Source organism: Psammomys obesus, unplaced genomic scaffold (assembly GCF_907164565.1).
Source record: "Psammomys obesus unplaced genomic scaffold, mPsaObe1.curated_primary_1811, whole genome shotgun sequence".
In the NCBI taxonomy this organism is placed as follows: Eukaryota; Metazoa; Chordata; class Mammalia; order Rodentia; family Muridae; genus Psammomys; species Psammomys obesus.
Genome location: NW_026592548.1, coordinates 11868458 through 11883066, shown reverse-complemented (window position 1 = coordinate 11883066; position 14609 = coordinate 11868458). Strand labels below are relative to the sequence as shown.

Below are 14609 nucleotides of genomic sequence, written 5' to 3'. Positions count from 1 at the left end.
TTTACAGTATTATACTTTTTACTTGTCTTATCAGTTGAACAAAAGTACTGGAAAGCATGTGATTCTTATATTTGCCTGAGCTACAAACCTCTGAAGGACACTAAACTAAAATGTACTCGCAAATGTTAGTAATAATTAGGACAAATTAAGCCAACCACAATGTTACTTCAAACAGTCAAATGCTGCGACGATTCCAGGTTTATCATTTCTGGATCCGTCTACATGTATTTCCCTCTGGTACTCTGCATTTAGCATTTTAGTTCAAACAGAAATGGGAGCAAGTGGCAAAGACTTACCACGCTGCAAACTGGGGTCGCACCTATCTCCAGTATTTTTTAAACACTAAATATTTTCCACTAAATTTTTGCCATCAATTAACAGCACTGCTGAAAGCGCGGGGTGACAGTTCTCAGAGGCAAGCTTTCTAATAAATAGAGAGAAGGATCGCAGGATCTGCAGCAATCCCCGTTAATGGGGCAAAAGTAAAAGCTAGTCAGGATGTTCTATTTGCTGAAACTCTAAAACAGAGCCCGGATTAAACAAGCTTCCTGTGGCAAGCAGGATAAAGAGAAAGGATGACACCCAATGCCCCAACCTGAAAGAGGACTGGGGAGTAGGTCCTGACTTTAACTATTTGATGATGGTAGTGATCACTGAGAAATGAAAACTAACTATACTGTAACACAGGCTTTCAGAACATTAAAAGTCTATCATTTCATCAATATCCAATAACTTCAAAAGGAAACTGTACTTAGAAAACCATGCGCTTCTCATTGTAAACTTCAGAAAATGTTTTGAAGTTGCTGAGTTAGCATAGCTGTGTTATTTTGTTACAAAACAAAGTCGGTTTTAATATATCCTTGCTGTTGTGAGACAGAATGTTCTTGAACAGCCCAAGTGAGCCGCAAATTATCTCAGAATGATCTAAATATGTGATTCCCCTGCCTCAGCCTTTGCAAGTACTGAGGTTACAGATGTGTGGCTACCTTGTCCAACAGTTGCCTTTAATCTGCATGGTACTGAACAAAGAAGATCTTGAAAATGAATACTCTCTTTGATAATAGCCATTAAGTGAAACAGTAGTGTACAATATCTTGAAATATATTTTATTCTGGACTGAAAACTTCCTGAGGAAGGAATGTCTGTCAACCAGCTAAAGCCACATGTTACATTCTATGGGAGACGACTGGACTCAGCAATAGAAACTCAATGAAAGGACAAGCCTATCTGTGACGTGGGAGAGGCTACACCATTGACCTCCAATCTTCCAAGGTCAAGCCTAATATTTAACAAACAACGAAAACAAGAACACCTAAGGTGTCTACACACAACTGTTTTCATTTCAAATTTGCTGTTTCCTCTAATTCTAGCTTTCAAGGGTTCAAGAGACTACTGCAGGAACATTTAATTTGTAATTTTTATTTTCATAAAATCAGTAACCTATTTTTGTCCTTGAAAGAAGGCAAAGGAATTACATCTCTACTGCGAAGAAATATTGTTATCTGCTATGAAAAGAAAAAAACAGAACATCTTTGATTACACTTTCAAGTGACAACATTATACAACCATAAGCACACGAAATTTCCTTAAGCCACTTTTCCTGATCAGTTAACACGAAATACTACACACAGTCTACAATCTTGCAGCCCAAACATGCCACAGAAGTAAAACTGATGTTGGTTATTGATCTATGCTGACCTTGAGAAAATTAATATAAAAATATAAAATACCACAATGAACTTTCCCCAAATAAGTTACGACAAAGAACAATATTTCACATTACACGCCTGCTTGTTAACTGTTACTTTAAATAATAAAACAATGTATTAAGATGCTATTAAAATAATGTATCTGTGTAGAATAAAATAAAAGTAGGGCAGACCAACCGGGAATAGAGAGAAATATTAAGGAGAGGGCAGACTGCATGGCTGTTCAGGGAATTTTTTTTCAAAAGCAAATCATCAGATAAAAGGTCATCACCAAGCATACCAAACGAGATTAGAACATAACAAAACATAACAAGGCTCCCTGCATCCTGAGGTTCCTCAGCTCTCTCCTTAACAAGGGTCAGAAAGCTGAACACTGTGCTGCTTCTTTATTTCAACCATGCCATTCCAGTTAAAAATAAATGTCTTGCAACGACTGAAATCACTATCATGCAAATTGTGATTGTCTGAACATTTTAATAACCACAACTCAGGATACATATCTCTTCACAGAAACTACCTATGTCTGTGCCACAAGGGGACTCGGCAGTCATGATTCAGGCCCACCCCAGACAGTGAGTCGGAATCCAGTCTGCTGGTCCCCAAGTGACAGACTCACAGCCATGCGCACTAAATTCCCACCCACAGCGCTATGACTTTTAAGGTTCAACATGACTGCTCTCAATTCCCCCTCCCACCCCCACCCCCTACTCCCATACCCCCGGCAAAAAGAGCTTGGTGACAGGACAATCCTTTCTGGGTCTTAGTTTCTTCATTTGTGGAGTGAGAAATTTTACACAACTAATCAACAAGCTGCCAATCCTCCTCCTGACTACTCAATCCTCCTCTTCCTTACTCAATCACCTGACACTACCACCTCCCACAGCACTCTAGCACTCCAAAAAAAAAAAGGGGGGGGGGGTGCCAGGTCTCTGTGTGAGTCAGCAATGCCCTCCTGAAGGCTCTGGCTTCAGTCCATACAACACTAACTGAATCCAAGACCTGGCTATGAATCACCTACTTTAAACCTTGTAGCTTAACTATCTCTTATCTAAAATACTTGGGGCCAGAATTATTCCTCATTTCAGAACCTTTCAGATTTGAAACCATTTCTAAGACTTTAAGGCAAAAACCGCTAACAAACAAAATCAGCACATTGGCCCTCACATATGTGGAGTCCAGAGTGTTTTGTTTGGATTTTCAGATGTGGTATGCTCAACTTGTACTCCAAAGAAAAGCGTAAAAACCAAAGAGGGGAGTGAAAAGTAATGATTAAGCCACAAATGTATCAAATAAAGAGAACGGGATGATCACAAGGGAACAGTTTGGAAGCACCTTATAAATATGCAATGAACGAAAAGAAAATTTTATTTAGCTCTCCTTTAGAGAATAAACCCTTTCACAAAACACAGCTATATTATCTAAATCTGTTCTGTTCCAGGAAATTCCTTCGTAATGCTGAAGGTTCCTAAGATACTGAATGTTGCTTTGTGTTTAATTATTTACTATTTTAAAACTATTTTAATTAATTACTTTAAAATATTTAATTCAGACAGTCACAACTTTGTTCCCTATTGCCTTTCATAACAATCTACTTCTACCTACATATTTCTTAAACCCAAATCTTGATTTTTAAGGCTCCATACAAAATTTCTTCAAAAGCTTGGAATTTTTTCTAAAGGTGCTGTTTTATATGTGTTACTTTTCTGCTTTGTTTTTAACTACTCCCATAATAATCTGGTCTCATCTTGATCTTACACCAACTGCCCACACGGAGATATGGGTTAACATTCCCTCACTTCATTTTAAATTAACTAACTACAGAATGTGTGGGCCGAGGGTGTGGCACAGGGTAGAACGCTTGCCTGGCATGAAGAAAGCCCTGGGTTCAACCCTGAGCACAGACAATTTCAGTTAAAAACATTTAAGAGTCCTGGGAAAGTGCAAGTGAGGAACCACTGAAGACATGGATAGAAGAGGATAAAATGGGAAAAACAATTTTAAATAAATTATAAACCAAAAGGGGGGATGTGAAATAAACCAACAGTAACTAAATCACAACACTGATTCAACTTTTAATTGGTGCTATATTACAAAATCTTCTCATTTCAAATTCTCATAGGAACTTGTTCAAGTAATACAAATAGTAAACTATTTGAGAAACTAAAAGATACTTTTCAAACTAAAAATGGCATGAGAACACTACCACCAATGAATTGTAGTCACTGGAAAAAGCAATCAAGTGGCTAAGAAAACCAAAAAGGAGTTCACATCAAAATATAAGTGACTGACATCCAAGTACATAAAAAATGTTTTTATCCTTTCAAGTAATCCCCAAATTAGAAATAAAAATTAGAAATAAGCCTTTGTTTTAGTTGGCATCACTGCTAATAAATCATATGGACATCAACATTCTCATAAACTGCTTATCAACATGTACCCACTTAGAAAAGGCAGTTACGTGTCTATATCTAGGACTCCAGCCTCTGGAAATAACTCAATACTAAAGAAATATTTCCTATGAAGGTGTTCATCTAGTTAATACCTAAAAAAATTAGGAACAAATGTCTGGTAAGTGAAAGTTGAAGTTAAATGTCTTTATATAGTTACATGATAAATTTTATAACTGCTATGCAAAGCCATTATCAAAATAACACCTATCAATGAAGAATTTATCTTTGTTTCAAACATGATTTGGTATTTATCTGTAACATCACTATGTACATTGTAGAAAAAAAAAATAGGATGTGTCTAAAGAAAATAATATTAAAAGTTCAAAGTATAAACAACTTTACAATGCTATCTTGATTCTTTTTAAATCTCTTTTCTCACGAAGATGTGCTGCATTCACTCTCAGAATAAAAGAGGGAAGGATACTTTTTAGAAAAATAAGCTCTCAAAGCAAGAATTATGGCAGACATGAAAGTCACCATCAGGAGAGTCCCATGCCGATAAGAAGAGATTATAAATGTTGTTTGTGCTTCCTGGAGCGCAGATACGGAATTCCCTTCTCAGCTTTGCATTTTAGCCACGAGATCCCAAGGCCGGGACTAGGTATTCTCTTGGAATCACTTCTGTCAAGTTGACAAAAGGAGTTCAGAGACAGGGTTGAAAGATGTCAGGAGATATTCACTAATCCACATTGATGTCTAATACATGTAGCCTGCATGGCTGTCATATGTCATTCTCTGTCACGCAGAGGAGGTGAAAAGAAATAAAGAGTGCCACAGGGTAGCGAGCATATGTTTCAGTAAGACACCCCCTTAGTAATGTGGAAGATAAATCAGGCTTTCAAGGCATACCAGGTCCTCATTAATAGTTACGTTCAATCATTTCTATTATCCTTTTCTCTGATACTGTAACCCAACTATAAGGTAGACTTAAAAGTAAAAAATGCATGTTAATTAAAAAAAAAAAGAAAATGCCTTCTCAAAACTGAAACAAATGAATGGCAAATAATTAACAAAATAAAGAGCCTGCAAAATTATGGTGCTTTCGATGCTTCCTGTGTTTTTAATTAAGCCACCTTTAATATAAAATTGATTGTTGCCAATGTAACAATAAAGTTGATGAATGCCTGATTTGCATGTAAAAATCAGTATTTCTAAAATGTACTTTCCTTTGAGAAAATCATAACATCTATAAATGTTCGATACAGTATTTTCCATCTGATAACTGAAGCTTGATAAGTACCCACAGCCAAGGACATAACGTTAGCGAGTTTTCTGGGTTAGCTGTTGTGATAGATACACTAATTTATGACACTTTTTCAACAGTAGTGGAAAGACCAATTAGTCAAACAAGAGACTAGAGCTAAACAATATTTTTTTTTTGCCACACCATGAAATACAGAAAGTCAGAATTAATCATAAAAAAATAAATACATAAGAATCAAGTTCTTGAACAGTCTCCAATTATGAAACAGCATACATTAACGGTGAAAACTAACAGATGAAGTGACCTACACATGGGCCTGGCAAGACGCCTGCCGCTCCTGCAGCACCCACCAGGGGTGGCTTACACCAGCTCTGGCTTGCAGTTGCACCCGCACTGGCATGCACAGAGCCTCCATGCAGACAGATACACAGACACTTTGTTAGAAATAAAATAGGTGGTGCACCAGGCACAGGGGCACACACCTTTCATCCCAGCACTCTGGAGGCAGGGACAGGTGCATCTCTGAGGTGGATACCAACTTATTCTACACAGTGAGTTCCAGGACAACCAGGGCTATGTATAGAGACCTTGTCTCAAAAACAGAACAAAATAAAATAAAATAAATACTTTTTAAATGACCTAAGTTACGACAAAGAAACTTTTTCAAAGCTTCTTATGTACTCTATAATTTTAATTTACACAACTTTAACTCAAAAATATATCTTCAGTTAGACAGTAAGTGATTCTATGCTATACATCATATTCAAATATGATGCTATCTCGCACAGTTCATAAGTGGCATTAAGTTTATTTTAAACCCTATTGTACATCATTACCTGTGGAAAATATTGCCAGAGTCAAATTATAGGACACTCGCAAGGCACAATAAGTTTCAGGTGTCCTAACAGGGGACAGGGTTAAATGCCTCCTCCACTAAGGAGGAAAAGAGCTTTAGTCTGCACTAAAAATATAAAGAAAAAGAAAAAGAAAAAAAATGTAAATGCTTTGTTTTGAATGGATGCTAATTTACCCAATCTCTGAGTTTAAACAATGAGGTTACATTAGCTATGCAGGGAGCACAGACACAATTCCTATCAATTTAATGGGAGTTATGACTTCCATTAAGTTTAATAGGAGTCATACAGCCAAATCCCCCATGCACCTTCCTGGAGATTCACATCCGAGGCATCGACTAATCAAACACACTGCACAAAATTAGGTTGAGCTGCTAGGCTGTGCAATATAACAGGGCTTCCGCAAGTCAGCTAGCGCTGGGGGCCCACTGGCATTCACAGGAAGAAAAAGAGCAAGGTGCCGCTGTGAAAAAACCAGCCCACCTAGCAGCCCAGCAGCACCACTAAACCATGCTTACCCCTAGCTGCTAGTGTTATTTTTGCAATTTAGTGTAACTATTTCTATGTATGTATGTGTTTGCATGTATGTATGTATGTGTTAGTTCACTGCCAAAACAGGTTAAAAGATATAAAAACAAAACAAATAACAAATAACCTTTCCCTGAGTCTAAAATTATGCTCAAGGAACATGATCTCCAGGATGGAAGAAATAAAATAAAATAAAACTAAAAACGTAACAGAAATTTCAAGAAAGCATGTGGTTTTATCAACTTCTGAATCACAGTAAATAAAACCACAATTTTTTTTTTCAAAATTAATTTTCAAAGCCGTACAATCCAGGATGGGACCAGGAATTAGTGACAGTAACTGCCTAGCATGTGTACAGACCTGGTACTTACCACACTATTGTCCAAAAGCTCCTGTCCTCTCCTCCATTACAATTCCAGCATAGTCTTCTGTGGCTGCTACAGACTGGCTGATGACTGGAAACCAGCATCACAGTCCTCCCCTGACCCTGGGAAGCTGACTTGGTGTGTGTGCATGTGTGCATGCAGACATATGTAAATGTATATTCACTATATATATGTGAATGAAAGAAACACTAAAACTGTTGTATGTCCGATTCCGTTTAGCAGTGGAGGAGAATCGCTTTTTCCCAGTAAACTCAGACCATTCTGAAAGAAACAGTAGTATACCAAAATAACCTTTCTCATTCATATTTTACCCCATCCCTGCCTTTGTTCCACAGCTACATATTAAAAATATCAATTTAATAAAACAGCCCTAGTGCAAAAGGTATTAGAAAACGTGCCGTGTAGATGCTGGCTTAATGCTATTCTCACCGGCATGTTCTCACGTTTTCTTGATTTCTATAAAAATGTGAATCTTTACTTTTCACTTGCATTTATTACAACATTTTTCTTTGAAATTGGGGTAAGCAACAATGTTCTTTGAATTAATTAAGTAGAACTCAGAGTTATGAGGTCTAATGATCCCTTCACGGCATAAAGCATTTGGCCTAAAGTTCCTATCCCTGGCTTTGCTGAAGAACTGCTTTATTTGTAACCTGTCACTTGAGCGAGCCTTCATGTGCCTGACTTATGCTTGCCAGGGCTCCATTATATAGCATAATTTAATTCTCTAGGACACAAAAATTCAATTTGCTTTCCTTCTTACTGATACATGATTCCACAGTGGGTTACTGTGCTCATAAAAATTGGCCAAAATAATCAAAGCACACCAGATTCTCAACAGAACTGACTTGTAAAAGGCGAGGTTAGCGCTACAGAAATGTAAGTCAGTTATATGAAAAACTTACAGAACATTTCAAAGTATGCTCTTCATACAATCACTGTTTGCACAGAGACACTACAGGCTTCCAACCTACATTGAAGATTCAAGAACAGGGCATTGTTTCTATTTTGAAAAAAAAAAAATCACATGATAAATTCATGGTCAAACAGAATACCAGCAGCTAAATTTTCAACTAATTAGTTTTACCACCTTAGAACTGAGTGTTGAGTTTTCTTTTTGGTGTGCACAGGGAGAGGTGAGGGCAGTTAAGTGACAGAGTACCCCCGGCAAGCACAAGGTCCTGCATTCCAGGCCAGCAATGGGGAAAAAACAAAACAAAACAAAAAACAAATAGCAAAACTACAAGAATTTGCACAAGAAATACATCCTAGTGACAAGATTTGTCTAACCATTGTTAGATGCCTCATAAATTTGGTGATAGGCTTCTCGTGGGTACTGATGAACATTAAATTCAAAACTACATGAAGCCTTCACACTTACTCCAAGTGTACACTCTCCTCCGTGTACGCAGGAGAAACTAAACGTGTGAAGACTGTAGATATGGACCATTAACTTCTATGATGGCCCAGTTAGGTTGGGGGCTTTATGCTTATCATCTTTAAAGCTATAGGGGGAAAAAAAATGCTTGTTTCTACTGAAAGGGTGCAGAACTGGGAAAACAGGTTAAATAAAGTAATGACTCCAATCCTCGTTGGGCCTGGCAGGTGGGTTTCGGTCCAGGGAATACCTCAAGAGGCAGCACTGCAATGACCTGTTGATCCGCAGTGGGTTCTTGAGGCTCCAGCCCCAGCAAAGGAACACAAGCTCCTGCGCTGGAGCCCTGCAGAGTGCATCTCCTAATCTCAGGCACATGCTCAGGTTCAACACACCACACAGAGCAAAGGGACAAAGGCAGCTAGGCTAAACCTTCTTCTCAAGGACAGAGCAGGAGAAATGTGAAAACAGCCCTCGTGTCTGCAAACGCAAGAGTCGGGAGATGAATCCAGACCTCATCTAAGCGTGCTTGCTAAGTATTTTGGGGGCCTGAGTTCAAGTCACAGAATCCATACAAAGTTAGGGGTGCCATTGTGGGGGCAGAGACAAAAGGATTGCTGGGACTTAATGACACTAGCCTAGCTCCAAGTACAGGGCGACACCTATGGAATGAGTCACCAGAGAGTGACAAAACAGGACCACCTATGTCATTCTCTGCCTACAAACACACACACACACACACACACACACACACACAAATGAAAAGGAAAGAAGAAAAATAAAGTTCTTGTAAAAAGAAACTTAATGGCTGAGAAGTTAAAGTTCTATCCTCTTCCCCATGCCTTTCACACCTAACTTTGATTGGTTTCTCAGCAGCAATTCGCAGGTTGTTATCTGGTTTCTGGTAATAAAGACAGGCAGTGCCAGACACAAGTCTCCTAAGACAGACTCACCTGCCACCGCCTAGACCTGTGCGCTCACTGCAGCTACCCTCAAAGCAGGCAGCACTGAGTCTCTCTCAGGATTTTTTTTTCTTTTTTTCTTTTTTTTTTTTTTTTTTTTTTTTTTTTTTTTTTTTTTTTTTTTTTTTGCCAGTAGGAGGGAATTCTTTCAAAAGCAACACACCCTCGCCTGATGAGGCAAAAATGAAATTTCTCTTAAGAGCGGATATGAATCCTGACCTGTGAGGTGACACTGGAAATAAAACTACGGCGGCTCATGAAAAAAACCCTCTGCACGCCGGCCCCCCATGGAGTGAAGCTACTGCGCCGGCAAAGCAGTCTCTATCTTGATTGGAAATTTTTTCATTATTGGACTAATGAGCCGTTGGTCCACACCTGGAATCTTTTTTAATGTATACAATACAAACACTCAACTATAACAGTAGGAATTCAGACAGCGGTTTTCAAAAAAAAAAAAAACAGATGCAAAATTATAGACCATACGTATGATTTTCACAGCAGCCTAAGCCTGAGATTCATATTATTAAACTCAGTTTCCGCCTGTTTATCGTTACAGTGCTAGTTATTCAGACATATTACACTTCTAGATTTTCTACATTCTCTTCTAAAGCAAAGAACTGAATCATCTCTGAATTAAATATTTGCCTGTGTATAACTTTCAAATGAATACATATGTTTCAAATGTGTAAATATTTTCAAATATTCTTAAATATGTTAATCAGTTAAATTACATTATTAAGTTGTGTTCATATATCAAATGTAGAAAAAAGGGACAGCAGGCAGAAAACAATGAAACACAACTTGAAAACAAGTAATTCAAAGAAACTACCTTTGACAAAATGAAAATGTTTACTTTCTTGAAGTTCTCCACAAAGACAACACACAATGGCTTCTGTACAGCTGATAATGTGCCTTTTCCTTATCATTTTATTAATACGTAAAAACCAGAACACTGAAAATTACACATAGTAAGTTCAGTGCTTTACTATGTCAAGACTAAAAGAATTCACTCTATGTGGAAGAATTTCTAAAACATTTTTTTAAGGTAACATATTTTCATGCTAAATACAAACATTGCCATGATCCACCAGCTATAAGACTGTCACATCTTACCTCTCTTCCTACTATATAGAATGAAAAAAAATCCATGTGTGCTTCTTTAAAAATTAGGTCTGTGTTTAAAACTATACTCACAATTATTAAAAATTTAAACATTTTGTAAGGACTGGGGTTATAACTCAGTAGTAAATATTCTGTTTTTCTTAAGTATAAGGAAAGTTTCTATTTTTCTGAAAGGTTTCACACTTCAAAAGTATAGATGTGTATTCACAAGTATGGGAAATTTTATTTCAGCTATTACACTAATATGACTTTGAAGCAGAATTAAGACAAAAGTTTAAAAAAACCCTAAAATGCAAAGAATCATGACAAAAGAATTCAAGTTTTCTGAAATAAAGGCAACAATACATGTAAAATACATGTAAAATCTGTGCAAAAGAACTGTTGAGAATTATATTTTGTAATCTATAAGCTGATACAAAATATAAAATAAGGCATCTAGCACATACATTATTTACCAGAGAACAGTGTAATGGAAGTAATTTAGCTACAAAAATATGAATTCAGCACTTACTTTTAAAATAACAAAATAAGAGTGTAGCCACTTTAACACAAGGAAGATTACATCCTTCAGGCCACTTGGGTTTAAGAAAAAGAATGAATTGTGTCTTACCTTCTGTATTCGGTGAGAAACTGATTATAATGATAAACCACAGACATCGCATTCTGCAACCAGAAGACACCATTATTGATCCCTTTAAATATTTTCTTTGTATTCCTTAATGAATCTAGTTATAAATGCCCAGCTTCATCGAACCCAGCAGTCTGCATCATTGATCCTCATATCTGAAAAACAAACAAACAAATCCATCATTACTTTAAGGCCCTGGTATGGCGTCATAGCAAATGCATAAGTAACAAATCTCTCCCCTTCTCTCCATTTCTTAAGAATAAAATACATTTGATTACACATCCAGGAAGGTAACTGCTCCTACATGCACAATATTTGAGTCATGCTGAAAGCAAAGCCCCCAAAATGTGTAGCCAATTATATTCATAAATATAAATGTGCATTTTTAAAATAATGACTTCCTCTTAGGAAGAATCTCAGAAAATCACTTGAACTAAAACATCCATCTCTCTATGACATTAACCTTTTGATCAGAGAACTAGCTTTAGAATACAAAATACCTCTAGATTAATGTATAAACACATGAGCTTTTGTTGATCATAGTAGCAGCAATGTAATTTAATATTTTCTTCAGTTACTTTGCAAGATAGATTTGATGAGTTCATTTTTCTAAACAAAGGTAAATGGTTGTTAACATTTGGGTGTATGTTCCTTTACAACACACTTTCTTTTAATGCTTTAGGTTTCCTATCATGGTTTTTCTCTGAGTAAGGTGAAACTTAAGATCAAAGTAACATCACTGAGTCTACTGGACCCAAATAAATACTCAAAGACCCTGAGAACTGTATCTTCAAGGGCTTTGGGGGTTTCTTTTCTTTTCTTTTTAAGACAGCATCTAATTCTAGGTTATTCTGAAATTCATGATCTTCCTGTCCCAACCTGAGCACTGGCATTAAAGGTGTGTGTCACAAGACTGGATTGGATCGCTTTTTTAAAAATAACTGATACAGGGATGAACCTAATTTTGATGATCCCTGATGGGTTCGTCTCCCCAAACTAAAAACCGTACAAAAGAGGAGTATGACTTCAAATCTTTCCATATCCTCTGCTCTTCAGATCACATGAAAACAGATCATTTTGAGACTTCCAGACAACTGGTTTACCTCTTTGTAAGGTAGTGTAAGGAGTCACTGAGCCTTACATACAGCACACATGAAATGATGACAGTTCCCAAATATACTTGAACCTCCTGGTCCAACCTCCCATAGTAAGGAAACCACTGCTCCCTTAAAGAACCGTTCAGAAGCTGCAACTGTCAAATTTATGTAGTGTTAGCTGTTGGGTAAGGGGCAGGACTGGGAAATTGAACCCAAGGACTAATCTATGCTAAGCGATCCTTCTACCACTGAGCTACCAAACCCAGCCTTAACTGAAAAGATTTATAAACTGGGAACATAAAGCCACTTCTATTCCTTGACTCTCTCAAGGTGTGTACATGCCTCAAAACAAATTCTTAGTGATTTAAATCCTATCACTAAACAATAAAAAAATAACTGCAAACCAAAATTTCCCTGCTCATCAAGTATTCCGTCATGTCATCTGAATTACTCATATTTGTTAGAATCACCATGGACTACATTCTATTAGTAGTTCCCTCTATTCTGTCATGACATAACTTCAATGGAAAAGCGGTCAGATTCTAAATGGTTGGAAACATAACATTCATCAAACTACAAAGGGATTATCACTGCTGTCAGCAACAAATATACCAAAAAAGATGTGAGAAACAAATTACTCTGAATCTACTCTCTAGCATTTGCATATAAAAAACCACAAAAGTCTCAGATGAAAAGCTATCAAGACATTTCTATTATAAGGAATTGGTTTTATCATGCCTACAGGTAAGGGATAAAACTATGTCTGTGCATATGTCTGTGTATGTATAGATACACTTCAGCCCATATTTTAGCGCTTGGGAAGTACTGAAGGGATTTTAGGTGTGGCCATGATGAGGGAGCAGGGGGGATTGGGCAGCTCTAAGAACACCCCATATAAGCCCCTCTATTGAAGGAAATAAAACAAACAAAAGCAGGGCTACCACAGTTCTTTCTCTTCTGAATGCAAATGCCACAGATAAAAGGAAGACATCAGAATTTAATCTGATGGAGACAGGACACAACTCCATATGCAGAACTAGCCAGCCTGCTCTGATAAGCCTCCCCAATCTTAGCCAAAAGAAAACCTGGAGTAAAAGCCTGCAGTTTACACTCCTGTGGCAAGACTCCTACTGAGGCTGACAGTTACTCTACAGATCAAAACGCTAGCGCTCTGACACACCCAAGTGCTCGTCAATGAGTATTCTCTCCAGGGCTTCAACCACCAATCAGCTGATCAAGCAGCTGAGAATAATTTCAGTACATAAACGATAGCCATCCATTGCTACAACTACAACTGAGCCAGCCTTTGGACGGCTCCACGCTCAAGCAAGGAATTTTGCCTACCCAAGTTTTTCCTGCAATGCGTCCTTTCCTCTCAGTGAGCTCTCCACACAGGCAGCTTGCCCACTTGTCCCACTCTCAAACCCGTTTCCAGTTTCCTACAGCGATCCAAGATCCGTCTGTCTTTGGTCACCCACTATTTGAAAGAGTCCTTGTTTGTGGGAAGAAAAGGAAGGAAGAAATCAAGGGCTGATGTCTGCCTTGTAGGAAACAGCTGCCAAGATAGGACAGCCCGTGTGAGTGAGAGGGAAAGGCAAGAAAAACCACACAACCAAGACCTCTATTGTGGTCTTTGGCCAGCACAACGACTTCAGAAGCAGATTTTATGCACTGAAATCCCATGTACTCTTAACATTTGAGAATGTGAAACACACTTTACAATGCACAGTCCACTTGACTGGAAGCCCCAACATAAACGTCTGTTTCTGGTAAATGGAAGATGCTGGAATGTATAAAGCCATGCCTTGTTTTATGCAAATAAAGATGGAGTTCATCTGCCTGTGCAGTAAGTAAAAAGAATATCAAATTTATTTTTCTCATTCTACAACCTATAAGGAATCACTTTCACATCAAATAAAAATCATTTCCAGAAGTTCATACTTTGAGTGTAATTTTTGAAAACTAAGTCAGAAGATTTTACTGCTGTGATCCAAATTAAAAACAACCCTTCATTGAACAAATGTTAATGAAAACTGAAATACTTACAAACCACAATCAGCTAAGAATAGAATGAATAAATAAATATGGTGAAAGGAATCCAAGAAAGCTTTGCTCCTAAAATGAGCTGGAGCCTAAGGAAACTCAAATACATTCATGAGGCTGCCAGACTAACCCTTCAAACCACCTGCAAATACCAGCCCACAAGGCCTGGCACACCGGTGCGGACCTACAATCTGAACACCCTGGAGACTGAGACAGGAGGATCACAGTTAAAGGCTCACCTGGGCAGAGAG

General features: G+C 37.7%; 1 protein-coding gene across 16 annotated transcripts in view; it reads right to left on the bottom strand.

Annotated features, from left to right (window-relative positions):
- Window positions 1-14609, bottom strand: part of Adgrl2 (adhesion G protein-coupled receptor L2) — a 175329-nt gene that overhangs the window by 129963 nt on the left and 30757 nt on the right. For all 16 annotated transcript variants that reach the window (XM_055614404.1, XM_055614403.1, XM_055614405.1 and 13 more), the window contains exon 2: window positions 11201-11373. In XM_055614404.1, the coding sequence (XP_055470379.1) occupies window positions 11201-11273 (73 nt within the window). In that variant the 5' untranslated portion in view covers window positions 11274-11373. The remainder of the gene's footprint in view (window positions 1-11200; window positions 11374-14609) is intronic.